This window comes from Tympanuchus pallidicinctus, unplaced genomic scaffold, assembly GCF_026119805.1.
Source record: "Tympanuchus pallidicinctus isolate F22 unplaced genomic scaffold, pur_lepc_1.0 scaffold1, whole genome shotgun sequence".
Lineage (NCBI taxonomy): Eukaryota > Metazoa > Chordata > Aves > Galliformes > Phasianidae > Tympanuchus > Tympanuchus pallidicinctus.
In genome coordinates, this window is record NW_026294618.1 from 99,380,902 (window position 1) to 99,408,839 (window position 27,938).

The 27,938-nt window shown below is 48.0% G+C and overlaps 1 protein-coding gene across 2 annotated transcripts in view; it reads left to right on the forward strand.

Annotated features, from left to right (window-relative positions):
• The first annotated feature begins 6,705 nt into the window (after positions 1 to 6,705).
• The window catches only part of GALNT14 (polypeptide N-acetylgalactosaminyltransferase 14), a 64,394-nt gene continuing 43,161 nt past the window's right edge, over positions 6,706 to 27,938 (forward strand). For both annotated transcript variants that reach the window (XM_052700066.1, XM_052700078.1), the window contains exon 1: positions 6,706 to 7,002. In XM_052700066.1, coding sequence (XP_052556026.1) covers positions 6,874 to 7,002 — 129 coding nt within the window. In that variant the 5' untranslated portion in view covers positions 6,706 to 6,873. The remainder of the gene's footprint in view (positions 7,003 to 27,938) is intronic.

The following is a 27,938-nucleotide window of genomic DNA, read 5'->3' on the forward strand; positions in this document are numbered from 1 at the left end:
TTGTGAGATAAAATGAAAGAAGTCATTGGTCTGAAGGAGCTTTATTTCCTCAGGTAAAAGCAGGATTTCTCTCTCAAAATATGCTGCAGCTAGACATGAAGCACTGCCTGAAAGCAGCTCTGCTCTCAGCAGCTGAAGCTCACAGGTGAGAAATGGGGCATATGCAGCTCTGCCTTGGAGGCTGGCAGCTGTGAAGTTGCTTGTTGTCTGGGCTGAGGCTGTGAAAGACTCTTCCCTCTGAGTTTGCATGGATTTGGGGAATGAGGCTGTGTCTGGGCTAGGCTCCTGACCAGCCTCCCTCTTCCTGCTGCTGCCTTCTAAACCAAAGTGCGATCTAGGAATTCAGCTCTCAGAATCAAAGGGCTGCAGCCCTTTGGGTGTGAGATTTTACGTTGTCTCCTTCTCTGTAACTTGACGAGATGTATTGTCATTAAATTTCTTTTAAAAGGAAAAAGAGAACAAGCTCAAAGTCGCACGCTTCCTACCTGAAGTAACCCTGAGCATGTTGGGAGCAGCGTGACCTGAGGGATTCCCCATTCCTGAGCATTGCTGACAACTCGATTTCTACGTCAGGCCACCTCTCTGCCCCTGGCAGGGCACAGTGCAGAAGAAACACTGGATCAGTGTTTTCAAATGTTCAACTTTCCAGCACTTTAAATTGCTGAGTTTTGCAGAGCTTTAATTGCATCAAATGCAAAAAGAATGGGACACTATATCAAACTAACACGTAGCTAAGCACATAAAGAATGTAGGGGCTGAATTAACAGAAGGTAATTCATATACTGCAAGTGTAAATTGCTGAGTGCAGAGGAAGGAATCCCTATTTCTTCTTCATCTTGTTTCTTAATGGTGAGCAGTGCCTGGAAATATAAAATTGCAGAAGTGTGGTGGGCTGTGTCCAGGGTCAGCAACCACCAGCCCAGGCTGCCCAGAGCCACATCCAGCCTGGCCTTGAATGCCTGCAGGGATGGGGCATCCACAGCCTCCTTGGGCAACCTGTTCCAGTGCATCACCACCCTCTGTGTGAAAAACTTCCTCCTAATACCTAACCTAAACCTCCCCTGTTTCAGTTTAAAACCACTCCCCCTCGTCCTATCACTACCCACCTTGTAGAAACCCACTTGTCACTGGAGGTCTTACCGTGGGGTAAATCTACAACAAATGAATTATTTGAAGCAAATAGAAGCAACAAGTCCTCGTGTGGCCCCACAGTGCTGCCTGCTCGTGGGAGCTGGGATCAACTGGGGATGTTTCCCTTGGCTTACAAGAAGAGCTGAGCTGCTCCCTCCTGGGGCCTGTCCTGGTAAGAAGTCCTCCATGCCCCTTTGGGGAGGGACTGAGGAGAGCTCATGTGCTCCAGCAAAATGAAGTGATGAGAAAAACAAAGCTATACCTGCTAGAAAAATGTGATAAGGCCAAGGACAGAGGGCATGAGGAGCGGGCAAGAGTGAGCTGTTACATGCACCCGTGTTCTAGGTCTTTAGGCAAGGCTTGATCTTTTCTGTAAACAAATAACGCACTTATTTACATGAATAATCCCCATTTCTCATGCAAATGATTTCCCTACTGCCACTTCTGCCACGAATAATTTTCAGCATAATTACCACATTTATGTAGTGAACCTGCATTCACAGGGTAGCGATCTGTCCGTGGATGCTCCTCATCAGAGAGGCCCACAGAGCACCAGGGGAGCTCAAGCCACCAGCACTGCACACCCTCCTCTTTCTATTTGTGTTCTGATAAAGCATTTGGGGACCATTTTAGTTGTCTCAGCAAGAGCAGAAGGATGTCAGCATCGTGCCTCCATCCCAGGGAGAGGACCTGCTGCTGCAGGAGGCAGCCCCCCCTCCCCCCCCAGCTAGCCTGCTGCTTGGGCTCGAGCTGACTGTAACGAGGCAAGGCACTCTGAACAGCAGCTTTCCTTTGGGGATAAGGCTATCTTAATTTTTTTTGTGTGTTTAAGTTGGTAATTGCTAAGGAATTTGAAAATCTTCCAGGTTTTACCACTCTTAATTATGTTCTCATGCATATGCATCATCTACTTGCATGCTCATTACTGCAAAAAGATCAGAGCCTGGAACTTTGGAACAGTTTCTTTCAATTATCTCCCATACACCATTTTTTCAGTGAAATATCCCTCCTGCATGGGACAGCCTGATCTGTTCAGAGCCTGTCTTGCTGTCCAGAGCTCCGTGCAGTTAAATCAAGATGCATTTCATCCTTTGTGTGTCTGCTTTGCTCCTCCATAGAGTTTCCCCTTGCTCCTACCACCATCTGTTGATATGCCCATTTGGCAGGAGCCATTATGGTGTCCCAATGGAAATAGTTCCACTTCTTAGGACTCTGACTGATAATTTATCTGCTCTGTTTGCATCGATTGTTCTGGTCCAACAAGAGCCTCTGGCATGGACAAATTCTAACATATTTGAAGGCATTAATGAGGTGTTATATCGGGAAGGGAAAATAATGCTGTTGGGCTTCAAACTTGTTCTTGCTCACTAACAGCAGAATAAATGCATGCAATTAATTAGTGGGTAAACCAAGCCACTGCTTTGCTTTCCAACCAGCAACAATGGTGATGGGAAATGAGATATTTAACCCACCTGAGTGCATTCAGTGCACAGGATTGTTCCCCCTGTAGGTGGGCAGGATTCCTAGCACTATGTGTCTACAGAGTATGCAAGGACCTTTGGGTTATGTCTGCTTTCTGCCCGGTGTAGCTGCTGTCTTTTCCCTATTTTTCAAAGAGATAAGGAGCTAGTTGTTAGCATGTTTTGCTTTGAGAACAGGAGATGGCCTGATCAAATAGCAGTCACTGTCTTTATACTTAAAGCATATGATTCTGTATAGGAAAAACATCTATTCCTGCACAAATAATGGGGTTGAAATCTACAGAAGTTAGGTGGTGTGTGGCTCATTCTTTCTGGCTTTAAATCCCTTGGGGAAAGGAGGGCTTAATAGTCAGGGATTTTTTTCCTATGTATATCTTTCTAGGACAAAGAGGTGGCATCCAGCTGTGAAAATGCTCCTTCCCACAAAAAGCCTGGTGCAGCAGTGCATACTGCCAGCTGTGTTAATGGATGCCTGCGTTCTGATTGGCATCTGCCCATGCTTATGTGTCACAGAAATCAAGATTTGGCCCTGAAGTCTGCTTAACACCAGCACACATAAAGACAGAAGTATTAAAGGTAACATAAGGACAAGGCTTCCTTCAGGCTAACTGTTCCATCACTGATCATTGACTTGTTCTCTATTCTGTTATTAATGCCACCTGTCCAAACTGCAGTTATGGTCCTGAACATGTTGAAGAGGCACGGTTGTGCAGCAGGATAAAAGCTCTGATTAACCATAGAGTAACAGAGGGTTGGTCCCTTTGCTGGTAAGGTTCTCTGCTTCTCTCAGAGATGGATGGGGCACGTGTTTGCATGCCACAGCGTCGTCTCCCAGAGCTCATGGTCATCTGTCACAAATTCCCTGAACAGAGGGGGCTCCTCCAAGCTCCCAATGGCCGTGTCTGTGCCTTCCATCCATCAGAGTCACACAAGCTTGGCTGAAGATGGGAGCTGCAGGTGAACATCACGAAGTGCGCTGCTTCCCTTCTATTTGCAGAACAGCTTGTGTTCCTGCAGCTGACTTGAGAAGTTCAATTAACAAATGCTATTAATGCAGCTCCCCTCTTTATTTATTTATATTTATCTTATGCATAGCCTTTCCTGAACAGCTTAAATCTTTAATTAATTGGAGATGCCATTGTGGAAAGTGTGCTAGAGAAGAATGCTTGTGACTTAATTAAAAAGGTAAAAAACGTCCTTTACTATTACTGAAAAAGACCTGCTTGCAACTCCAGTGGTGGCAGAAAGCCCACGAGAATTCCTCTGCTCCCCTTTTTGCTGGTAGTGGTGAAGTGAGAGGTGATACCATTTCCCATGTGGAGAAGGTGGGTGCGTGTTTGAACTTTGAAAGTTTAGGTTGCTGGTGTGGGGCAAGCTGCACTTCTGTCATCTCAACAGGGCAGAGGGAACAGACAACTAGAAAGCTCATAGTATTTCTTTAATTAAAAAACAAACAACAGCAATCCAAGAACTTTAACTGAATTCTCCTGGCACTTACCTGCTAGAAGTGTAGGATAAGCCTCATGTAGAGTTGCTCTGTGCTGCAGGACGCTGTGCTACCCAGCAGGGCCTCCATACCACTTTGAGTTGCAGTGAATTTTGATCCTTTCCTCTAATCGCCTTTCAAATGTTGTTGCTTATGCCCTTTTTAGTTTTCTAGGAATGAAAACCTGAGCATTTCCCATCCTTTCAGAAAGCAAAGGTGTTTTTCTCTGTGGGTGGCATCTCACATGTGAACGGGATGCTCAAGCCCAGGAGTATTGCTAGCAAAAACTGCAGCGCCAGCCTGTTTGGTAGAGATGCTGTGATGACGTCTGAAAACGTTCTTGTCATGCTTTACAGATCCACTCTCTTTACTTGAAATAGCAAGGAAAGCTGCTCTTCCCTCCCCCCCTCTCTGCCTAAAGGCAGGAGCCCAAGGGCCATCACCCCATGCTGTCCCTGGGAAAGGTCCTTTGCCACTCCAAAGTGCTGCCCTGGTTTTGCTCTCACCAGGTGACCCCTTTGCATCAATTCTGCAATACTGACATGATGAAACAAGCTGACAGCTTCTCCGTGCCCACACCTGCACAGGAACCCCAGCTTTCTTTACCACTCACTGTGCAGTGCTGTACCTCCACAGACACTCATTTCCCAGGCACTGGTGCAGGGAGTTGTTCATCACCACGCCGAGCCCTGCTAATAAAGCTTTCCCTCAGCAGAGGGAGTTGTTTCTCAAGGTAATAAGAGACCATTATCTGATTGCATTTTTGTCAGGTCAGCCTATTTATTATCTTTTCTGTAATCTAATTTGTAATGTATTTTCTTGATATTTTCTGTATTTCCTCCTATATTTTATAGTAATTTCCCCGGAAAGTCTGAACTAGAGAAAAGATGAGGTTTTAAATCCACCTCTTAATGAAAACAGCCAGCTGCCTTTCTCTGGAAAAGCTTTTCTGCCTTCTAACGTGGGGTGCAGTCTGGGAGACACGCTGGAGGGAATGCTGCATGACAAAGCAGCCAGGGTCACCTCATCTGGGCCAGCAAAGCACCAGCAGCTCCTTTCTGCTTGGGGCGAGATGAGCCCTTGGATTTCCATCACCCAACTTTGTGATGCCACTGGGTCTGGATCTCTGCCACACAACTCTGTGATGCTATTGGGATCTGAATCTCCAGCACTGTTGGGCTCTAGATGTTTGTCACCCAACTCTGTGGCGCAATTGGGGTCTGGATCTCCATCACCTGGGTCTGGGGTTGGAATTGGTGATCTAACCCAAGCTATCCTATGATTCTGTATTCTTGGCTTGAAAGAGATTTCTGCTCCCGAGAGGTCAGAGGGAAGTATGTGAGCAGCCAGCCTAAGAATTGGGGTAGATGTGACATGAGAGGACTCCAAGCTGTGTGAAGAGCCATCACTGGTGCACCTCAGCTGCTGGAAGTTTATCAGGTGGCTGTAAGCATGTGGCACACGTGGTCTTTCAGGAGAAAGTGCAAAGAAGTTTGAGGAAGAGAGCAGCAGCTATTCCCACCTGCGGGCTCCCCCCAGACTTGGGCAGAGATGTCTCATGGCTTAGTGGGCATGGTAATGGGTTCAAGCCTTGGAAATCCCAGCATATCCCAGTTGGATGGGATCCACAAGGATCATCGACTCCAACCCTGACTTCACACAACACCACCCCAGACCCTAAGTCTGAATGCACTGTCTAAAGGTCTTTGAACTCCAGCACTGGGGCTGTGCCCACTGCCCTCTGGGGCAGAGCCTTTCCATCACCTCCCCAACCCCCCCACTGACACAGCCCCATACCATTCCCTCAGGTCCTGATAAATCAGCAGCAGCTCCAACACTCACTCACTTTCCAGCATTTGACATATTATCTTCAATTCATTCCATATGTTACCTTATGCACAGGTTCCTGCTTTTATGGGGTTTGTTCTACAGTTTCTGTACCAACATAAACGACTCGCATCTGCTTCAATAGTTAATTTATTCACTAATGTCTTCTGCAAGAGAAAGCTCAGTTGCTGCAATGCTTTTCAGCAGTGTGGAAGAGCAGCGGGTCAGGTAGGTGAGAAGGGACACCCGGGCAAGGCAACTCTTTCCCAGCACCGTACGATGCTTTATTTCTCTTGGCAACGTGTCTGTACTCCACTTGGGTCTGCGCTGTATGGGGCCGGCAGGGAGCACTCCCGGGGCAGGGCTGATGGTGCACCAGCAGCCTCCCCGCTCCGTGTCGATGATTATGATTTTATTTTCTAAGTGCTCTTGACAGCTCTGGAGACTCGCATCTTCTCATCCAAACGCAGTAATTAAATTCCACCTACCTGAATTCCCCCTGCTGTTTCAATTGGATAAATTAATCTTCCCATCATGTCTGAGTCTCCCGTGCGTGCTGTTAAACACCGGTCCAACCCCCGGGCCGGGACCGGGATGAGGAGCGCGGCTCCGGCGGGGGCCAACTCGGCAGCGCTGCTGGGAACGGCCCGGTGTGCGAGGGGGGACACCGAGGTGACCGCTCCCCATGCAGGGGGGCCGCGCAGCCCCATCCAGGGGCGAGCGGCTCCGGCTCCAGCACCCCTCCCTCCCCACGGCGGTGCTGGTGCCGCCTCTCCCTTCTCCTCCCCTTTCCTCCCCTCCCCTCCTTCCTCTCCTCCTTCTCCCTTCCCTGCAGCGCGCTCACAGCCTGGGACTCGCATCGGCGGCTCCTAAGCAGACGGTCGAGACCCTCTTTCCTCCCTTTGCCCCCTTTTGCCTTTTTCTGCCCGTCACTCCAACCCCTCAGCCATGAGGCGCCCGACCCGCCGCCTGGCGCTATCTGTGCTGGGGGTGCTCTGGATCGCCGCTCTCCTCCTCCTCTTCTTCGGGGCGAGGAGGAAGCCGGAGGCGGAGGGACCCGAGGGCCAAACTCTAGAGGTAAGGGGGCACCGGGCGCTGCGTGGAAAGTTTAGCTCCGTGCCCACTGCCGGAGTCTCTCCTCCGGCGGGGAACTGATGCTCTGACCAGAGGGAAATCCCCGCTGTGCCGCTGCCGAGCCCGACTTTGCTGCTGAGATGGGGCACGCAGGCTGCCTCCGACACAAGGCACCTCCGGGCGCAGCGCTGAATGGGAGGGAACCACGGGATGGGCAGCGCCGTGCCCGCCTGGGAGCCGAGCATCTACAGCCTCGGTGGTACTTGTGGTCATTTTGTGTTTGCTACCGTTGTTTCTGTTTGCACCGGTGTGATTCGCGTTCGGAAGGCGTCCGCGTCTCAGCATCTCGGCGCTCGCACGCTGCCGAGTCTCGGTGCGCACCTTCCAGCGACAGCGCAGGAGAAACGCACGGGGCATCAGACCCAGCTCAAAGAGGGAAACAGAGGAGCCCCGCTGCCCGAGTGGTGCGGAAGGCAGGGAGGCTGCAGGGCTCCCGGGGCGCTGCTTTGATGACGGCTACGAGTTGGCTGGGCAGGGAGCGGGGCTAACTTTGGAAAGCACCTGGATCGGCTCCCGCTCTTGGTGATGCTGCTGTACATCTCGAGGAAGTGAATGGGGGTTAGGCTGGATAAGCGAACTGAAGGTCTGCTGAGGTGGCTGCTTATTGCAGCAGGGGTGTGAGCCCCCCGTTCCCCTCCTTTCTCCCCCCAGGCAGCTGTGCGCTGCCTGCATCCTCACCATTCTTCCTACGTGTGTCTTCTCTGAAGCTGTGAACTGACGGCTTTACTAGAGGGAAAAAAATTGAGCTCATAAAGCTTGGTTTGATTTTTATTCATGTAAAGGAGTGATCGGTTCTTCGTGTTATTTCGGGGGTTTTTTTGGAAATAAAATTGATGGAGTGGGTTTTTCAAGCTTTCAAAAATCTTTGCCCCAGCGGAGGGGAATAAATCTGTGCACATTTGGGCCGAAAAATAGTTATATGTAGGTACATTTATTTATTTAAGCAGGGGAAGGTAATAAGTCACTGAACTGGAAAGCTCCCTTAACCGTAACCATGCTTTTATGTAAATAGGTTTCTGTTGGAAAAATTTTCTTAAAAACCTGAAAAATAAAACCTGCCCTGTTGAAGGGAGCTGCTGCCTTCTCCTTCACATGAGCTTTTGGCTCAGCCCCAGCCCTGGCTGTGCCATTGCTCTGTATTGCAGAATAGAGGAGCTCCTGGCAGAACCCCCTCCCATTCACTGCACCCCACCGTTTGGGCCAACCTGGTCCCATCATCCAACAGAGCAAACTTCAGCCCCCCAGATTCTGAAGCTGCAAGTGCCAAGTTGCCGTAACTCCGGTAATTTGACTGCTAGAATTGCCTCTCCTTCATTTCCTCTGAATTTTCCATCAAAACAGTTGCATCCCCTTGAGATTGATAGAGCACAGATTTTCATTTTTGTCATGCATTACATTTTTGGCGTTGGGAACTGCTTTGGAGTGGCATGAGTGATGTGCTGCTGCCTGCAGGGATGCAGTGCCACCTTGGTTAACCCCTTGGAGTTGGGCTCGCTCTGACGCCAGGACAGCAGCAGTTCCTCCATCTCCTTTCCCAGTGCAGCCCGTTCTGCAGCTGTGTGACCACCATACACCACCCCGGTGTGGGTTTAACCTTTGTTCCCTCCTTGTTAGGCTCACATCCAGCACCGTGGGCTCCATTTAGGATCATGGAGCTTGTTGCAGAGAAGCTGTTCATAGGACAAATTCTTCCTGTTCTTATAGTACTGTTATCTGTCTCCCCGCCCCAGTGGTGTGCTGGCTGGATGCACTGGAAACCAGAGAAGTGAACTGGGGTTGGTGCCCTCCAGGCTCTCATTGAGAACTCAGCTCTCTTGCCAAATGGGTCTGCAGGGAAGTGGGAACCCTGAGCCCATGTTCACCCAGACCCTTTGCTCTGCTTTGCTTTGGAAAGGAGGGGAAAAAAAAAAAAGAAGAAAAAAGGAGAAAATAAAAAAAGACAAATTAATAATTTAATTGCATTAAGAAATAATGAGAGGAGTTGATACATGGGATTAATTACAAAGACATTCCCAAACTGATACGTGTATGTGGAGCAGTGGTATTTCACCCACGTGCCAGCTCCTGCCAGTGGCTGTGCAGGGCTGGAGCAGCCCTGGGGGTGCAGGTGGCAGCCGAGGGTGCAGGTGGCAGCCCCTCGGTCAGCTTGCCTCCTCTGCAGGGAGAGTCTGCTCAGCTTTGTATCAGAGCCCTGCCATTGTCTCATGCATGCCGACTTGGTTGCTCCAACTGATGGATGGCTGAAGCACAGCTGAGAGCTCAAAGCAGGTCATTTGCAGGCTGGTTGTTGCAGAAAGGCTATAGATGAAAAGTTTCTTCTATTGAACAGGTGACCTAACAAGATGCATGTGGCTCACCTCGATATTTGCAATGCAACAGCTCCTTCCTGACTCTACTCAAATGCAGCATGGGGATGGCTCCCAGGGCAGGAGCAGTGCTGCCCCCTCACCGCCTGCTCCAAGTGCTCAGGGTGCTCAGCATCCCGTGGGATTTGGTCTCCATGCAAAAGGATGCTTGTGTTTGTATGCTTTATAGCAGCCTGCATTTCCTTCTGCATCATTGCCATCGAGAAAAATTCAGCACCTGGAGCTCAGCTGACAGTCTCCAGATACTAAATCCCTTTCAGTTCTACAGCAGCGGAGCCACTTAACAGATTAAAATAACTTTACGCTGCAAAAATTCATATCTTAGCCATTAAGGGATTGCAGTGCCAAATCTGTCATGAGAAACAAGGTGGAACAGAGAAGTTTGTGCTCAGTGGGCTCAGTTGGTGGTTTGTATAGGTCCAGAGAGGGGCAGAAGAGGAAAGTTGTGCTGTCTGGGCATAAGCACACTCTGAAGTGTAAAGGAACAATAAATGATAACTAATTTTTTTTACTGGCAATGAAAACCCTGTTAATTTTTTAGCTCTACGTAAGAGTTGGGCCCTGCTGACTTGACCACGTGGCTGGTGAAAAACATTAGGAAGCCTAAAGGACTCAGAGCAGTGTTTTCCTCATAAACACCCAGACATGGGGAGAGGCAGGGAAAGGAGCAGGAAAGCTCAGGTCATCAATGCCTGCCTCCAGGACTGGAGTCTGCTCCAGAATTTTAGGCTTTATGACCATAGGAGGGTCTCTGAGATGAGAGATTTACTGGACGCCTGTCTTAATCGGGGAAACATCTCTTGACATGTAAGCTGGGGAGAGTGATGAGAGGGCTTTAAATTAGGATTGATGCGGGAGGGGATCAGCATCAGGAGAACTATGAAGCTAAGAGAAGATATGGCACCATCTGAGGGTGACAAGGTTAATGAGAGCATCTAAAGGACATTGCAAGGAGCACTGTGGGTTCAGGAGTGCATTTGAAACATTTGTAGAGCAACGCATGCAATATAAGGAACAAATGGGATGAAATCCTTTCCATGATAAGAGTATCCTCCTGATTTATTTGGATATAATCAGGGCCCAGGGACTGTTCTGGCACGGTGTGCATCTCCTGCTCTTCCCAGGCATCTCTTTGGTTCCAAGTGTGTTGTTCAGTCTGTGCCTTTCTGCAGGTAAGTGGAGCTAAGCCTGCTCGGCCGGAGTTATAGATGGCAATGCTGAGTCCATGGGCATGCCACAGCACTGGGACAAGAGGTTTGCCTTTCCTCCGCAAGCTCAGTAGTTAAAGTTTAGGGCAGAGTACAGCAGGGCTGGTGTGCTGAGCTACTTTTGCAGGCATACAAAAGGAGGAGCATCATTCTGGGAGCAGCAGAGTTGCAAATAGCACAATTGTACAGACCCAGGGAAATCAACAGGATGGAATTGGCCCATTTGTTGAGGGAAGCAGTGGCCTGAGGTTGGCGTGCCTGAGCAGTGCTGGAGCAGCCAGCACACGAGGTGCTGGGCCCCACTCTTTTTCATCATTTAAGCTCGCTCTTAAAACACACCAGCCTTCCCTATAGGCTTGTGTGCAACTGCACATAGGAGTTCTGCGGATGATATTGGAACTGGCATCAGGCAGTCCATGGAATGCCAGCCTGGTGCTTCTGCATGAGTGGGTGCGAGCTCTGCTATCGTTGCCAGTGGAAAAGCAAGTCTGGGAGAAGTCATAGAGATGCAAAAGCAACGTACTGCAACTGTGAGAAATGCTGCCATAGCCAGCTCCCTGCACAAGGCAGCCCAGCAAATGAAGCCCATTACAAGGATGCATCTGGGGAGAAAGCGAAAGTCAGATCTGGTTAAGAAAGATGTTTACATGAAGTAGTAATTATGTGTAGTGCAACAACAAAGGGTGCACTGGATTGACTGTTAATTGGAGCAGCTCTGGCACTGGCTGTTTGCTTCTTGCTGCCTTCTTCCTGTTTAAAGGAAGACGTGAGGGCCAGATGACTGTCACACGGGCTTGCTCTCAATTCACTTTCTTGTGCAATAAAAAAGCAGCGTTCTCCCCTTTCTCTCACAGTGAAAGGCTCCGATTTTGCCAGTGACACTTAGCACAGTTGCTTACTAAGCTGCAATTAAATTGATTTCCCACCCTCCTTGTCTCAGCAGGAGTTGGTGCTGTAGGAAGTGTGAGCCAAGGAGATCGTCATGCCCGTCTCGAAATCAGCACTGCTCTGCTCCCTGTGTGCATTCCCAGATGAGCCACATGGCTGCCACCCTGTCCATAAGCCCTGACCTTCCTGTGGCACAGCTCCATGCCATCCCCTCTGGCCCTATCACTGACCCCAGAGAGCAGAGCTCAGCGCTGCCCTCCACTCCCTGTATTGAGCTGCAGCTGCCATGAGGCCTCATCTGCATCCTTCTTCATCTCCATTGCCCTCCTTTGGATTCTATAACAAAGTGACTGAGGGCTTTAAGTCTTTACCTCCTCAGTTTTCTGTTGGTGATGCCAGCAGTAAACCTGACTGGGAAGCGATACGAGGAGAGCAGGGCTTATGTGCTGCGAAACAAATGGACTCTGAAATCACCTTTTATTCTCTAAATATTGTTTGCAAAGCAAAGGAAATAGAGACGCACGATTATTATTTTTTGAAACTGCTGAAGGAATACGTCCAAAGGATGTCATTTGGCCCCACTGAGGAGAGCAAGGCTGCTTTGTCCCAGCTTTCTGAATGGCTCTGTCTGCATTTAGGCACACATCATTTCCTCCTCAAGGACCACTGCTGGCATCAGACAGTTACAAACACACCTCATAGCACATTATTGAGGTGCATGGCTTGCAAGTAAGAGGAAGGCATGTTCAGCAGGGCAAGCACTGACTGCAGCCTCCTCGTGCTGAGAATGATTTGTACAGACCTTCTCACTTTTACACATTTAATTTTCCTTAATTGTGATTGGGTACAAGGGAGAAAATATTGGGATTAAAGGTAAGAGTTGCACTCATGGCTTGTGCCAGTCCTTGTTATTAAAACATTGTTTTGTTGTTTGGTTTTTAAGCATTTTTCCCTCCGATTCAGGGAACTCTACTCTGCCTGATTGTAACTTGGGGTGCTTTGGGATAACAGTTGCTGTGTGCTTGTGGAGTATATGCAATACAAGACAACGTGGTTTAGTTTCTCCTATGGAATAAGCAAGGCAAATTTTCCTTTTACACTCCCCTGCATAGTGGTGAGGAAGGAGTGGGGATGAGCTGCTGTGTTTGCAATACCCACTGTGTTTTTCTCTTATTTTCTCCTTACCTCTCCCTGCTGACCCTAGATCCCATTACTGAGGTACATACAGCATTATTCACTTCCGTGCAGGCTGCTCAATGCTCTGGTAGCTGAGAGCTCTATAGGCAATAATAATTGCACTTCCACAGTTTCCTGGGTAAATAAGAGCATGCATCCCCTTTGTGGAGGTGATACATGGAGAGTCTGGACACAACTTGAAGCCGTAGGACAATCAAGTCTACAAACAGCCTGAAATCTGCAGACTTCACAGGTCTGATTTTGTGCATTGCACGTTTGTGCAGAATAGGGCTTAAGGCTTCTCATTTTGCCAAGTTTGCTGATATTCCTGGGGCAAAACTAAAATATCTGAACTCAATGGAGAGGCTTTTACTGCCCAGTGTGCAGTCATTGCCCCAAGACTCGGAGAAGGACTGATATCTAGAAAGGTCACCAGGGTTTCCTATCAAAAGCAAACCAACTTATTCTTTCCCTTGTTTTCTACACCTGCTCCAGAAGCCCCTTGGCTTTTTGAGCAGCCCTGTGTGTGTAGGCTGTGGTTGCTGTCCTGGGGCAGCAGGCTGTATGGCAGCATCCATGGGTTCAGCACAGGGGTCTGTCTCTGCGTTAGCTGGAAATGAACTAATCCAAGTGTAATGTACGTCGTTTAATCTCAGTCATGCCTGTGTGAGCACACTTATTTGAGAGAAAAGATTATTCTGCTTCAATTAGTGTTATATCAATATCAGCTAAGTAATTAAAGGTGTGAGCAAGATGCCAATGATTTATTTCCTTTCTCTACAGCACAAGCTTTACTGAGACTAAGGTGGGGATGAGACCTGGGCAAACAAACATGAGGCCAGCCAAACTGTGTGTGAGTCATCTCACAGCTGATATTAGGAAACATTTCTTCTCAGAAAGAGCAGTGAGGCATTGGCACAGGCTGCCCAGGGAGGTGCTGGAGTCACTACCTCTGGACGTGTTCAAGAACAGTGGAGAGGTGGCACTAAGGGATGTGGTCAGTGGGGATGGGTCAGACATTGGCATGATGATCTTAGTGGTGTTTTCCAACCTTAATGATTCTATGATTCTATGTTGTTCCCATCTTGGAAGAGCTGGCAACCTTTGCTGTATCAGAAAAGATAAAGCAGAGCAGCTCCCACTTTCTTCCCCATTTCCAGAGACTCCTTTGAAGCCATAGGCTTTACTTTTCCTGTGGGAAATTTTTCAGGATGATACTCATCCAACTACAAAGTAAAAATGTTAAAGAATAAAGGTTAGTTATGGATTTTTTCTTTGAAAACAGGCTAACATTTAAACTGAAAAGCACAATATTTTTTTCTGAGAAGCATTTATATTTATACAGTGCTCAGAAATGCCCCCCCACCCCAAATCCTTCTCATGTGTGTCACAGGTGCAGGGATATGGAAATGAATCTGTTGAAGGTTTCAGCATTTCCACACTCATTTTCTCCTCACTAGGGCTGATTTTAGATGCTGCATTAGGGAACCCCGTGAAGCTTTATCACCTGGTGGCCAGGGTTCGTGCCTGCGGCCGTGCTGCCTGCCTGTGCTCTCGCATGGGAGCCACAGCAAGATTACAAGGGCTGTTAAGTGCCTGTAATATTCATGCTGTTAGAGAGACCGTTTGCTCCTGCGGGCTCTGCTGTCTGCTGCTGTTTGCAGAAGTATTACGCTGATGATTAAATTGCCAATGCTAGACTGCATAGCATGGGAAGCCCCTCCAGCCAGGAGATTTAAAGGCAGCATTAAATCTCTCTCTTTTGCCCATCTCCTTTTTTTTTCCTGGGTATCTCAAGTGACAGAGGTTGTTTTTTTTTTTTTCAGGAAACAAAATGTACAGGGAAAAGGTTCAGAACCATGACACAAGATAGGAGACAAACCCCTTGCAGACAGGTTGAGAGCATGTTTGCTGTGAAGAAAAGGAGTTGGACGGGGGTCAGGTTAACAAACCTATGGTGCTGTCGCACACAGCATCTCCTCTTTTCAGATGGCAAGGACACTTGGAGGGGCTCTGAGGACATGCCATAGAGAACAAGTTATACAAGGAAGCTGCAAGTAATTCTTTTGATGCTTGGGGTCAGGCCTAGGCTGTATCTGCTGCAAATCAGCATGCCGAGCCAGGCACACGTGGCAGAGCAGTATGTGGGGAGTGATGGCTTGATAAAGCTTTTTGGGCTGAACCAGCAGTAGACTATCATAAAAGTGCCCAGTCCAGCCCAGGTTACATGTGCTGCTCCCCATTTGCTCCCTGCAAGCAAGCTCTGCTTGGTGTTGCTTTGTGGAGCATCCTTTCCCTATTGCACCCACCCCACAGAAGTCTGACATCTCCATAAGTGCCTTTCTTCACTGGCTTTCCTACAAGGGGTCTGGATGAAGTAAGCCCTGATGAAGGGATCATTAAGGAACCTCTTGGTTAATCACTCCAGTTGGGTTTGGTTAGAGAGAGCAGTGTGGAGAAACACCTGGCTGAGTGCAGGTAGGAGGCTCCCTGAGTTCAGAGCTGCTCACACTGCGATGCTGCTTGTTGGGAAACTGAGAGTAGTGGGTGCTTATCATCATGTTCCCAGTGAGGACCCAGGTTTTAGGAGAGAAGGCAAATGAGTGGCAAAAAAAAAAAAAAGTCTCATGGCAAAGAAGGATCTCTCAGTAGTAAACACTGGGAGTAAGCATCAGTTGCAAGGAATTTGCTTGTAGCCAACTGGTGCAGTGGGCATCTAGTGTCAGAGGTGAGCAGCAGTGTTACCACAAGTGTCTCTGTGCCCTTGGCAGCGCAATTTGATGGACAACTGATGGAGGATAAGACCAAATTGCATCCTGTGAATTGGGCACTGCAAGAAGTGCCCCTGAAGACCTGCCACATCTCCCTGGGTCTGTCTGAGCTGGAGCTGCAACGTCTGCCTGGAGACCTCCAGCTGCCAGAGGCGAGACAGATCACCTCAGATGTGCAAAGGGCACAGCTGTGCTGTTTCCCTCTCTGTCTCAATTTCTGGTCTGGATCATTGTAAGCCCCATGGAAATTTATTCCTGGTGGCGATTTTGCTGTGTGGAGAAGAGGGAACCCCAAAGCTGAGCTTTGTGGTTCTCAAGAGCCTGCGCTCTCTGGGAAGGGAGAATCAAATCCGGTTGGTTTCAGTCACAGTAAACGGCACTGCAACTCAATTTCCAGCCAATATCTGGCTGAAAAGATGGGCGTTCAATATCCTCTTACCCGTTGCTGTTCAGACACACTTCCTACCTGTATTTGAGCAGAATACAACTGCACAGAGCAGAATTGCTGAGTACATCTCCTTCCAGCTATTGGATTAATAAAATCATTAGAAGCCAGGATAGCAGAAGATGACATTATTATGTCTCAACAGCCTGTTAAATAGAGCTGATCATTTTCGTACAATGCTTTCATAAAAGAAAAAAAAATGAAAAAAAAAGAAGAAAAAAAAACCACCCAACCCACTCCAAATACTGCCTTGGAGCTGAGGTTTTGTGCTTGCTTTTCAAAAAGCAATTCCTGGCCAGGTGGAGGATGGAGCATCTTCTTCCACCGACTGCCCAACCCCAGCTGCCACAGGGACACGGGGATGGGGTGCAGAGGCCCTACACTCGTTATGTTTGTGCAGAGGCAGCAGCTGACAGCCAGCTGCTCTCATGAATATCTCAGTCTCAGTGGGCAGCGCGTGGCTCACCTTCCAGTGTCATTACCGGTCTCACTCAGATTATGATGAATTAAAGTATGCTACTAATGCTATTTCCACTTTTTCTCCTCTCTATCTAAGCTTTCTTTTGCGTTTCGCTCCATTTTGGCAGTGAAGCTGCTTTGATTTTCACTGATAGGCAGTTGTACTTTCCAATTTCGACTCCCGCAACATGATGTTGTTACATTTGTTTTTGTAGCGTGTGAGGACGCTGTGATTAAAAACAAAACAAAGCCTCTCTCACTGAAACAAGGAATAAAAATGATGGGTTAAGGCTTCTGCTAGTATTAAGGGCCAATATATGTGCAAATTTGGTGTGTGTGATTGGACAGAGTCACCATGGGAGGTGCAGCAGCTGATGTGCCTTGGGGAGCACAGGGGCATCCTGTGGCTTCTGGGGCTTTATCAGCTGATATGTTGGTGTGTGCCTGGGAGGAGGAAATCCATGATGCTTTATCTGACCTTTTAGAACAGGCAAAATAATACGAAATCTCAGTCTCTGGAAATGTGCCTTTCTCTTTTGGGAATTTCCTACTGACTTTTACCATTGAAGCTTCAGTGGAAAGTATGGGCTGAACCCTGCTAGGAGCTGTGTTGCTTTTCCCTCAGCTCAATAGACAGTCTCTAGACACTCAGTGCTCTGCTTGGGGATCACCAAAATCCTCCAGAATCAGCTTGCTGGTGTTTTTGGTTTGCCCTTACTGCCTTGTGTGATTTAGGAGTCTGGAGGAGTTCAGGAGCTGCATTTGGGGTGGGTGAACGCAACTTTTAGTGGCAGGACCTGGCTTGTGGCAGTAACATCACGGCCGTGACATCTGTAGCCTAAATTTCTGCCTGTCTCATAGTTGTTAAGTAGAGTTGGAGGTGCGATCTCTCCTTTCTTGCTGAGGTTTGTGCTCACTGTGGATGAAGCATGTGTTCTACTGGGGATGCTCAGGTTGTGAGCATCAGTCCTCCCCATCTGATTGCTTTGTAATCATGGGAGGCAAACCAAAAAAAGCTGTGTTTCAAGGGAGGTAAAGGAACATTCCAAACGAACAACCGTAGCAAACATTCAGAGCAATTTATGGCATCGCTATTTGTTTGCCAGGCTAACAAGCAGCATGTGGAGAAAAACATCAGGCTGTGCGTGGGATAATTTTCTCCTCCTATTCCTACAGTCAGTCCTTCATTGAATAACTAGAGCCAGTGTAAAGACTCCAAGACTCAGCTTGCAGCAGTGCTGGGGCAGCTCCCTGTGCCAGCCCCACTCCTTGCTGCAGAGGAGCATGGCTGGGGAGCAAGGAGAAGCTTTGCCATCTGCTGCCCCTGCTTCAGGGCTTAAAGCAACGTGGTGGCTTCTGTGTAAGGCTGCAACAAGAGCTGTGCTCAGAGCAGGACTAAAATCCCTTTTCTTTTGCACATCGATTACTTGATTTCTATATTTAATGTATTTGCTCTTCATGAGTCAACTGACTTTTTCTGTAATATTTTTTGCTCAAATATTAATTTGCACTGGCAAATGGAATGTTTTAAAATGAGCCTTGCAGAGCTCTTCATAAATGTCCTGGTTGCCTTCTTCATGTTCCCAACACTGACAATTGTGTGATTCTCCTGCTGCTTTGGAATGCTTGCTCACCTGTGATGTCCCTCGTGCTTTCACTGCTGTCTCTGGTTCAGCCAGCTCTTCAAAACCTTCTATCAAATCATGAAGAAGAATTCAATTCCCTCTACTCATCATTGCCACTTGTGTCTCAGGAGATAAGGGGGTGGTGGTGTGTCCTGGCGGTGGAGCTCATCCCAGTCTGTGAGGTTTGGCCAGCTGTTCTCCAGCTGTGCTTCTCATCTTCATTGGGGTGCTGGGCAGAGGGTAAGAGCTGAACCAAAGGCGGCTTGCTGGCTCAGGTGTGCTGCAGGAGGTGGCATTTCCCACCTCCACGCTGGGTTTTGTTTTTCCCTTCTCAATTTGGGGAATGTATTGTCCTGATGTGCCTTGTTCCTGCTCTGTTGGTTCACTTTAGCACCTTGCATTCGTATTTTAGGATCACGAGGATTTTGCTGAAATCCTGCTTCTCTTTCTGCAGTTGGGAGGCAGAGGATAGGGTCAGTGAGGAGAAATGCATGGTGAACCCTCCCTCATTGCTGAGCCTTCGAGCGCTTTGCAAATATAATTTTCACATGACTCTGAGTGAGCGTTACTGTGCCTGCTTTAGAGCAGACACAGAGGTTGCTGGCAGACCAAGAGAAGGAAGGCTCCACAATACAGATGTTTGACAGCTCCCAGCTGAGCTGGCACAATCCACCGTCACAGTTTTTATTTCTGTCGAGATGTTATTCCTTCCACTGCAAAAAAGAGGGATGCACTCAAACGCTCAGCTGTACTCGGCGGCTCTGCGTTACAGCTCTCTCTCTGTGTGGGAGGAAAAGTCTTGGTTTGTGTAGCAGGCTATTTCTGGTGCCTTGCCCCAGACATCTGTGTTGGTGTGGGCTGCTGCAGGCTGTGGTGGGACTCCCACAGCCACCTGTGTGCCCGCTCGGTGCTTTGGCTCAGGCGCTGCCCTTCCCAACATGCAGCTTGTAGGGCTGGGACGAGGCCAAGGGTGGAGGCTTGGTCCCGTATCAGCCAAGCAGTATCTGCCCATCAAAGCTACATTTTCTTGATTGATTTCTACAGAATCCCGTGTTCCTTATTGCAGAGGATTGTGTATCTGTGAGAGAGAGTCGGTGCCAGACTGGGGATATTTGTTTCAGTAATAACAACAAAGCTCAGTGTCTGCTTGCTGGTTTCTGTCCAGATCCCCATGCTTTTTGGAGGTGTTTGGAGTCTGCTGCACCACGTAACTCAGCAGTAGGCTTATTTTTTAGTTTTGAGTGTGGTTTTTTTTCTTTCTTTCCTTTGGCTTCTAGATACGTGCAGAACTATTGATCGCATTCAGATGTTACCAGCATGCATAAAAAAGGAGGAAAGCTAGAAGATGCTCTGTACTTTGTGTCAGAGAATTGGTGAAGCAGGGGATGTTCTGGTGCTGGAGCAGAGCTGAAGAGTGTTGGTGAAGGGACAAGGCAAAGGCTGGGAGAAGAGGAATGAGCAAAGCAGGCAATTCTGCTGGCCTCCAGTTTGGTGTGCATCTACTGCATCCATACTCATTGTTCCTCCTTCATTTTTCTGGAAGGAAAATCCTTTCCAGTCTTGTCACTCTAGGCAAGGAGATGTTTTTGCTACGCTAAAAGGGAGCCTTTGCTCCAGTATAAGCTGTGATTTTCCCAGCACCATCTCCTCCCTCCCTGCAGGGATGATTTTACACTTGTAGAGGAGGCTGTAAGGCAGCCAAACCTCTTTGGGTCACCCCCTGCCACTGCTGAGCTTGGCATTGTCCCTTGGCATCCATGCAGTGCCCAGCCCTGGAGCCAGGTGAGGCAGAGTATGGCAAAATGCTTTGCATATTTGTTTCATGAAATACCTTGCTGTCAAGTTATTTATGTCAGGTTGTTTATTATTGTATTAATTACCTGTTTGTTTGGTTTTTTTTCTTCTTTTTGCTTCCTTCTCTAAGGTAGGCAGGATGGCTTATGTGTGTCATAAAGCAGCTCTTGAAGGACTTCCATTTTTCACTGCAGAAACTGTCTATATCAGGTGCAGGTTATGGCAGACGGTTTTCACTGGCCTCAAGGTGCACTTTTGGGGCAAGTCTATCCTAAAATGTTTCTCAGGCATCAATACAAGCTTTGGTTCCTGCTGCCAGCCCCTGGACTGACCCTTCTGCATGGCGCTGGCGTGTCTGAGGTTCTCCCTTTGCAGCCCTTGGCACTCTTCCTTCCCTGCAGTCCTTTCTGACCAGGCTTATTTATTTTCTAGTTCACAGTACCTTGCTATGATGCATTCCTCAATAGCCAGGGTATTTTTTACCCTATTACTGAGCTGAGATGGATGAAGGTTAGCCTGACACACATGCTCTAAATTATGCCTCTGTATCTCTGGTGCTGTCACTCACACTACTGCTAGCTCCAGGATCTTGCAAACATTCTGGCAGCAAGTACCCAAGAATCAAAGGTTTAGATCAGTTCTTGCTGTCACAAATGTTTTATATCCAATTTCTCCTTGAGGAGAGTTCTGGGGAGGATGGGCTGTGGGTGATGATATGAGTGTCCCGCAGCATGGTGGCAGCGACCTGAGCTCCATCTGCTTCTGCTTCCATGTCAAGGATTGGCTCTGTACCCAACACAGGTTACAGAAACACTTGCTTCTGTGCAAAATGTCTGTGACTCAGCTCAAAATTTGGGTTAATCCCAGTATAGGGTTTTCCAAAGATGAGAAGAGGGGAGAGGCTGGGAATTACTCAGCAGGGTGGTGCTCAGAGGAGTTAATAGTAGGGACATGGAAACTGAGCTCAGCTCAGGGGACTTTGGGGCTTGTCCAGAGCTGGGAATTGAGTGCAGGAGCTTTGATTGACAGCATTTCTTGCTGAGCAGTGGCTCAGGTGGAGGTGGTTCTGCCTTGGGTGCCCATCTGTTAAAACTCTGCTCCTCAAAAGCAATTAGCTGGCAGAGATGTGGGACTTTCTGTCAGTTTGCTGAGGACAGTGAACACAATGCATATAAGTGCTTTATGCATTTGCAATTATTTTATTTTGCTTGAATATATCTTCTCTAATCTCCTCTTTCCCTCCTCACCCTGTCAGAATAAAACCAGGTAAAATAGAGGCTAAGCTTTCCCTCCCTTGCAGGCACTTTCCTTTATCTGGCAATGATGCTTCACATGTGGCTGCCACCAATCACCCTTCATTGCTGTGTGGTTTGGAAGGGGAAAGATAGCAGCATCAGTATCTAAAGCTGTGTGAAGATCGCCATGGAAGCAATTACTGGATGGATTACCACTGCCTTTGCTGCTGTGAAGAGGCCACACTGGGTCACAAATGCCAAGCATGTGAGCAGCAAGATCCTTTCCAGAGCAGGCACAGGGGCTCTAGATAGGGGTCATTTCAGAGCAGTATAGGAGCTGCTGGCTTCTTTACCCTCCCTTTCCTGCTCTGACCTTTGGCATTTATGCAGAAAGAAGAGCAAAGCTCAGCTGGAGAATGAGTGCAGCTGTGGGCTCCTAAGTACTAAATCAGCTGCCATTCTTGCTGAAGCATGGGAAGACTGCTTTAACCTTCATGGCTGGGAAGCAGCTCCCGTTATCCCCTGAAATGGCTCACAAGAAAAACAAATGTCGCCTGCTTCTGCAGTATCTCCTTTTTGCTACCCTACTTACAGCCCATGGGTCTGCACTGTTCCCAAATGCCTTTGACTTCTGATGATGCCAAGACGGGGTGGAGGACCAAGGGTGGATGCTACCTTCCTTTCTTTCCCAATTAAAGCACTGTGTAATTGCTGCTGACCTTTGAAGAACCACCCTAGGGCTTTCCTGCTTTCTATGTCCCCCCACTATGTAATATCCAGCTTTCCCTCTCCTGTCTTGGAGAGAGTGCTGTATGCATCATTTGCCCAGGGCTGTGGGAGGACAGGTAGGTATCAGATTCTTTGCAGCAATGACAGGTATCCCAAATTTCATCCTCGGTTGTTATACTGGTCTTGTTGTGTATTCCAGTGGGGATGCCTGGATGCTATGCTCTCCTTGAGGATGGGCAGAGATCCGTCCAAGGGAGATCACACTGGGAAAAACTTCTAGAGACAAGGGCAGATTTCTGTGCTGAAATCAGACTTGTCTGTGGTGAGATGTTGTTTGGGTGAGTGTCTGCAGCAGCTGGCTGTGAGGCAGGGCTGCTCTGGGGAGAAATGGGGGACCATGGAATTTGAGCAGCCCTCTGTCACAGCAGGGCAGGATAGAGACACTGAGACAGCCTTGGGCAGTACACAGCTGCTATGTGCATTGTAGCTGGAGGCAGCTCACAGATCTGCAACGTTTTGCAGCGTAGTGGTGATGTGAGCCCTTTGCAACACATTCTCAAAACTGTGGCAGAGAGAGGAATGAAAGCTGGACCAAGACTGCAGGATGATTGAACAGGCAGAGTGCAAACAGCCTCTCTTAACAGCAGTGCTGCCCCCCAGCATCCCACAGTGATTTCTGTCTGAACCTGAGGGAGGACCTGCCCCAAGTTCATTTTTCCTAATTGCTGCTGGCAGACCCATTAGTAAGGGTTCACAGGTGCCAGCAGGCAGGGGGTGATAAGAACTGACCTAGCTCATCCTTTCTGGGTGGGTTGTGGCATTGCCTGGAAGTGCTCTGTTCTGGAGGATGTGGTTTTATTAAAATTAGGAAAAAAAAAATCAGCTTAGTGATGGGAACAGTACCAGCCACAAGAGCTGGGAAAGCACAAACCCCACTGGGAGAGGGATGGGATGAAATAGGGCTGCAGACATGAGACCGAGGGAAAAGCTTATTGAGAAAATCTCTGCCCAGGCGCACGTAGTTTAGAATGAGCAATTGAGCCAAGCAGACCTGAGGGGTCTTGAGGGAGCAGCAGACAGAGGGAGACGACTGAAAATCCTCTCCTTCCTACTGTGTGCCTTCAGGCACAGACAGAGCTGGGTATTCTCTTTTCTCCAGTCAGCAGCTTGGTTTGTGCTGACCTCCTAAATATTCAGCTCATTATACAGTGTAACGTATAAATAAAACAGAAGCAGGCAGCAATATTCTCCAGGAGCATATAATCGGCTTCCTTTCCTTTTTAATTATACAGGATTTGTCTTAATGTGTCAGGCTAGCCTGTGAACTAATTTATTATTTTAACAAATTAAAGTCTGATCTTTGTGCAGTAAAGTGCTTCTCTACAGCAGCATGTGCACACCTGATTCTGGGGAGCGGTAGGGGATGAAGAGCATCTTTTGGACTGGGAACTCAAGGGAGTCAATAGCTGTGTGTTGCTTCTAGAGGTCAGCAGTATGAACCTTGGGTTTAGGAGAGACAGACAGAGAAGTGGAAGCTCTGCTCTTGCAGCTCTACTGCATGTTGCCAAAGACTGGAAGAAGAGTCGACATCTTAGCATGGTTTTGGCAAAGGCAAAGCAAATACCAATTGCATCTGTGAACCCTCATGCCTCATGCATAGTGGGGGATGCAATGGATAAGAAGACATTGGGTTTCTGCTCTTTGAAGGGAGAGATATGAGAGACATTCTTATGGGAGGCTCCTTCTGGGCAATGTATAAGTGAAGATCTAATGGAGAATGGGGAAATACAGGAGATAGAACGTTCATAACTGAATGAAAACAGGGCAGGAAAAGATTACTTTCTTCCAATAAGACCAGAAGTTTGTGCCTGCTAGAAAGGTCTAGGAGAGAAGAGTGGAGAAAGGCAAAAGCATTCTTCTCTATCATCACAGAGAGGAAGAACGTTCTGTTTCCATCATGCTGGAAATTACAGAGGTAGACAGATTTTTTTGCAGAGGGACTTCTTGTGATCTGGGGTATGCAATGCATTGTCTCTGCCCCATGGAAACAAGAGGATGACAGACAAGGAGCACTGTTCATATGTGAAGCTCAGGCCCAGGCTGCCTGCAGGACATGGGGGTATGTTTTAACCTGGCACCACTGCTGGTACAGCAAGTGCTGGTTCATGAACATGCGATGAGACCTTTCTCCTTAGCAAAGCCCTGGAAACAAAATCTGGCCTTTCATCAAATAAATGAATCTGTCATTTTTATCTTCCTGCAACTTAGAGTCTCCTGATTTGCAAATAAATTCCCCATGTTGGTGGCAGCCCTAGCCATCCATTTAAAATTAAAGCTTTGGTCCCCTTACTGGAAACTGCATCAATAATCCTCTGGCAGCTCTTTGCGCCTTCATCTTTGGCTGGTGAGGTTGGCAAATACAAGCCCCTGAAGGGTGTTGTGAACCCTGTGCATCATTTATTGAGGATACAAATGGAAAATGCACATAGTGCTGGTCCTAGCTGTGATCTACCTAAACACGGTCCAGCTGCCTCAGCTCTGGAGTGGCTCCTTGTGCCATATCAATGGCCAGCAGCCTACGCTATGCCCAGATGAGCGTGGGGACACTGAGGCATTGGAAATCCAGGTCAAGACCCAGAACAGGAATATTTCCATCCAGGCAGTGCTTACAGACTGAAGTTCTCGAAGACCAAGTCCTTTGCTATGGCCATTTTCCAGCAAGGGTAATGACAACATGGCCCTGGCTTCAGGGCCGTGGGTAAGTGGGACACTTACTGGAATGTCCTCAGGGACTCGTGCTCCTGCTGAGCTAGCAAAAGGAAACAATGCCCTGTCTTTTGAAGACAGCTGTGTGTGTGAGAGGGACCAGGCACAGGCAGGAAAAGGTCACTTGCAGCGAGCTCAGTGATGAATGATTAGAGATCCTCTAGGGACTCAAGTCAGAGGACAGACTTTGCTAGAAAAACGCTTTGTCTTAATTAGGTATCTGTATTAATATTTGATCTGATATTTAGTTTTTTTCTTCCCCCAGCCTGAATGGTCTCAGCTCTGCTGAGAGATACTGAATCACCTCCAAGCGATGGGAGGTCCTTGGCTCTGCTTGCATCCTCACCTGAGGTAGCCCTTCAGGGTCTACCCCATGGAGCTGCCACCAAGGTGTACCTGTGCCCAGGTACTTCAGCAAGTGTCACAGCCCTCAAACTGAGGAGTTGGAGCTGAAGTCTTCACGGGGCAGAAGGCTGTGAAGGGCAGGTGACAGCCTGGGATCAGAGCTGCCTCCCTTTCCGGCACGTGTTTGGTGTCAGCACAAAGCTGATGAAGAAGGCCCTAAGCCAAAGAGGTGCTTAAGCGAGCGCTTAAGAGTTAAGCGTTTAAACAGTGACTTCTGTGGGCTCATACAAATGCCTGCAGTTGGCTAACTTTGTACTGAAGGGCTCGGATTGCTTATAGGAGGGTAAGCAGAAGGAGGGGTGGGTCCTGTGCCAGTCCCCCAGCTGCTGCACAGTACCTGGATCTCCCCAGAACGGCACTGTGGGCACAAAGCCTGGTCTGAGGGGATGCACAGCCCACTTCTGGGACCACCACATGAGGCAGAGTGTGGCCTTGTAGCCGTGCCTGTCGCTGCAGGTTGGGATGGGGCTATCAGAAAAAATATATCCCAAAGTGTGACTTGCACCTTGATGCTCAGCTTTTTCAAGTGCCCCATGTGCGGTCCCACCCTGCGTTTGAGCAAGTCCCCTTGGGATGTTCGGGGAGATGGGGAGGCAGCGTGATGACCTGTTGCTTTCTCCTGCTGGGGCTGCTGTCCCTCTTAGTGCCTGCTCGGGCACCAGGGCACAGGGAAGGATGAGCCCTACTCTGTTTGAAGTGTTATATATAATCCCTTCAGATGGCATTAGCGCCTTGGACAGCAGCAGCCCTATAATCAAGCCTTCCGCTCACAGGGGCCCAGCGCTTTGGCATGATGTTTAAATCTCATTTGTGTAATGCCTGGCTGCAATTCCTGCCAAAGGATTACCCTCTTTCTTTGGTGTCCCTGAGCAGCAGCACACACAGAGTTCGAATTGTTGTGGACTGGAGTGACATGCCTCAGGATATCGGGATCCCTAGAGACTGCTTGCACCAAATGGAGAGGAGTTTTCCCTTGTTTACTGGAGCTGCTGCTAGGCTGATGTATTTTTAAATTTCTCCTGTCCTTCTTTTTATTAATGCCCAAGTCCCAGGAAAGCCTCAGAGATGAACACTTGGTGAGGGGTTGGGGAGGCGTGATCCTACCTAAGGAAGAGAGGCTGCAGCTCCTCAGAGAGCAAGGCTCTCTGCTGATGTGCTGATGTTTATGATCGTGTCGCAGTGCAATGACATGCTTCGTCTCTGCTGGTGCTCCCAGCTCTCCAAGTGACTGAGCCAGACCCCAAGAGGGAGAGCAAGCACAGAATGCCCGTGTGAAACCCTGTGCCTTGTGCCTGTCCTGCTTGTGTGAGTCTAAATGGAGCCAAAACAAAAACAACTTTTATTTTAGCAAAGGTTTATGTTCTCTATTTTAAGCCGGTAAACATCGCAATGGACTGAATCAGGAGCCGCTTTTAGTTCCTGCTTCCCACTACCTTTCCTCCTTGGCACCCACCTGGGCTAGATGGAATGCCTTTCCTGCTCTCCCAACTGCTTTGAGCTCAGGGAATGATCTATTTAGTGATTTTCAGTGGATGATTTTTTTTTTCCATATGTATTTCCTTATGAACTCTCCAAGCTCCCTGCTCTGGACAGGACAGTTCATTTTGCAAACCTTCAGCCCGTATCTGGGGGCAGAACTATTCTGGAGGATGCCTCGTGCCCTAAGCAGCCAAGGATGCTTGTCTCTCCTTCCTTCTCCAGTGATCCCTGGTTTACTGTAATCACAAAGTTATTATGCCATTAATATGTCATATTCAGGGAAATCCACATAAACAAAGCACTAATGGTTGCCAGAAGATTGTATTCTTAGCAGCTAATGACCTGCTATTCCTCCACAGCACCACTGCCCCTTCTTTTGTTCCTGATCCATTATTTAAGCAGGAGATGACAAAATACACCTTTGCACCCAGTGCCATTGAAGTGGAAAATCACCCCTGTGCTTGATCTTGGTTTGTTGTTTGACCTCTTATTTGCTGTTGTTGGGATTTGGGGGTATTTTTGACAGGAGAAAGTTCTCCCTGATCTGCATTCTCGCTTGGGGGCATCCCTGACACATGATGGGATGCAGTTGATGTTCTCTGCAGTGGGTAAGAAAATGCAACAGAGGCATTGCAGGGTGCAGCATGGAGGAGAGAGTGAGCTTCATAGCACTTGTGGCCAGAGCTACTCATTTTTTTGATATCTTTTTCTACTCTTTCCTGTGGATTCATTCAGTCTCTCAAACTCTTTAAGCACTGAGTGTTTCCTATAATTAATACTAGCCATTAAATTGCAGTGCTAAAAGAGAAATTACCTAATTCCAAGGAAAAACAATGAAAATTTATTACTTGTACATGAGAGAAAATGAATATGAAGCTTAGGGAGAGGAGCGCTGTGGAAGATAGAAAGGCAAGAAGAGTATTGACTTAATTCTTTTCTAGTGCAGGGCAATTTGGCTTCTAAAGTGAGTTAGATCACAATAAATTAAGTTTAGATTTCTGCACATCAGTTAAGTAATTCCTAAGACAGGACTCTAGAGCAAGGAAGAGGTGATAATATGTGAGGGAAATATTACAATGAAGACCTCATCCAATGACCCAGAACTGATGTCCTGTCTCTAGGTGGGTGAAGCAGATGAATCAAAGTGGGCTGGCGAGTTTCAGGAGGAAATGTTGCAGGGGTATTGGGTGTTCACCACAGAGATGCTCCAGAGATGCAGCTGGGCTGGGGATAGCTAGCAAACAGCATTTTCCTGACCCACAGCAGCCTTCTCACTCGAGCTTGTTGGAGCCTTTCCTGAGTGGTGTGTGTCCAGCTGCTCTAAGCCAATTGGATTTAATTGACATTTAAATATATAGAGAGACATCTAACGGCCTTAAGTGCTCTGTGACCACTTTTAAAATCTATTTCTCAAATCAAGTTTGATTTCTTTTTTTTAAAAAACTGGTTTTGCTTTTCTTCCTACCATTAAAATTTAGGTGGCAGTTGTTTTAACAGAGCAAGTCCCCCCAGGCACATCATGAAGTCTTTATA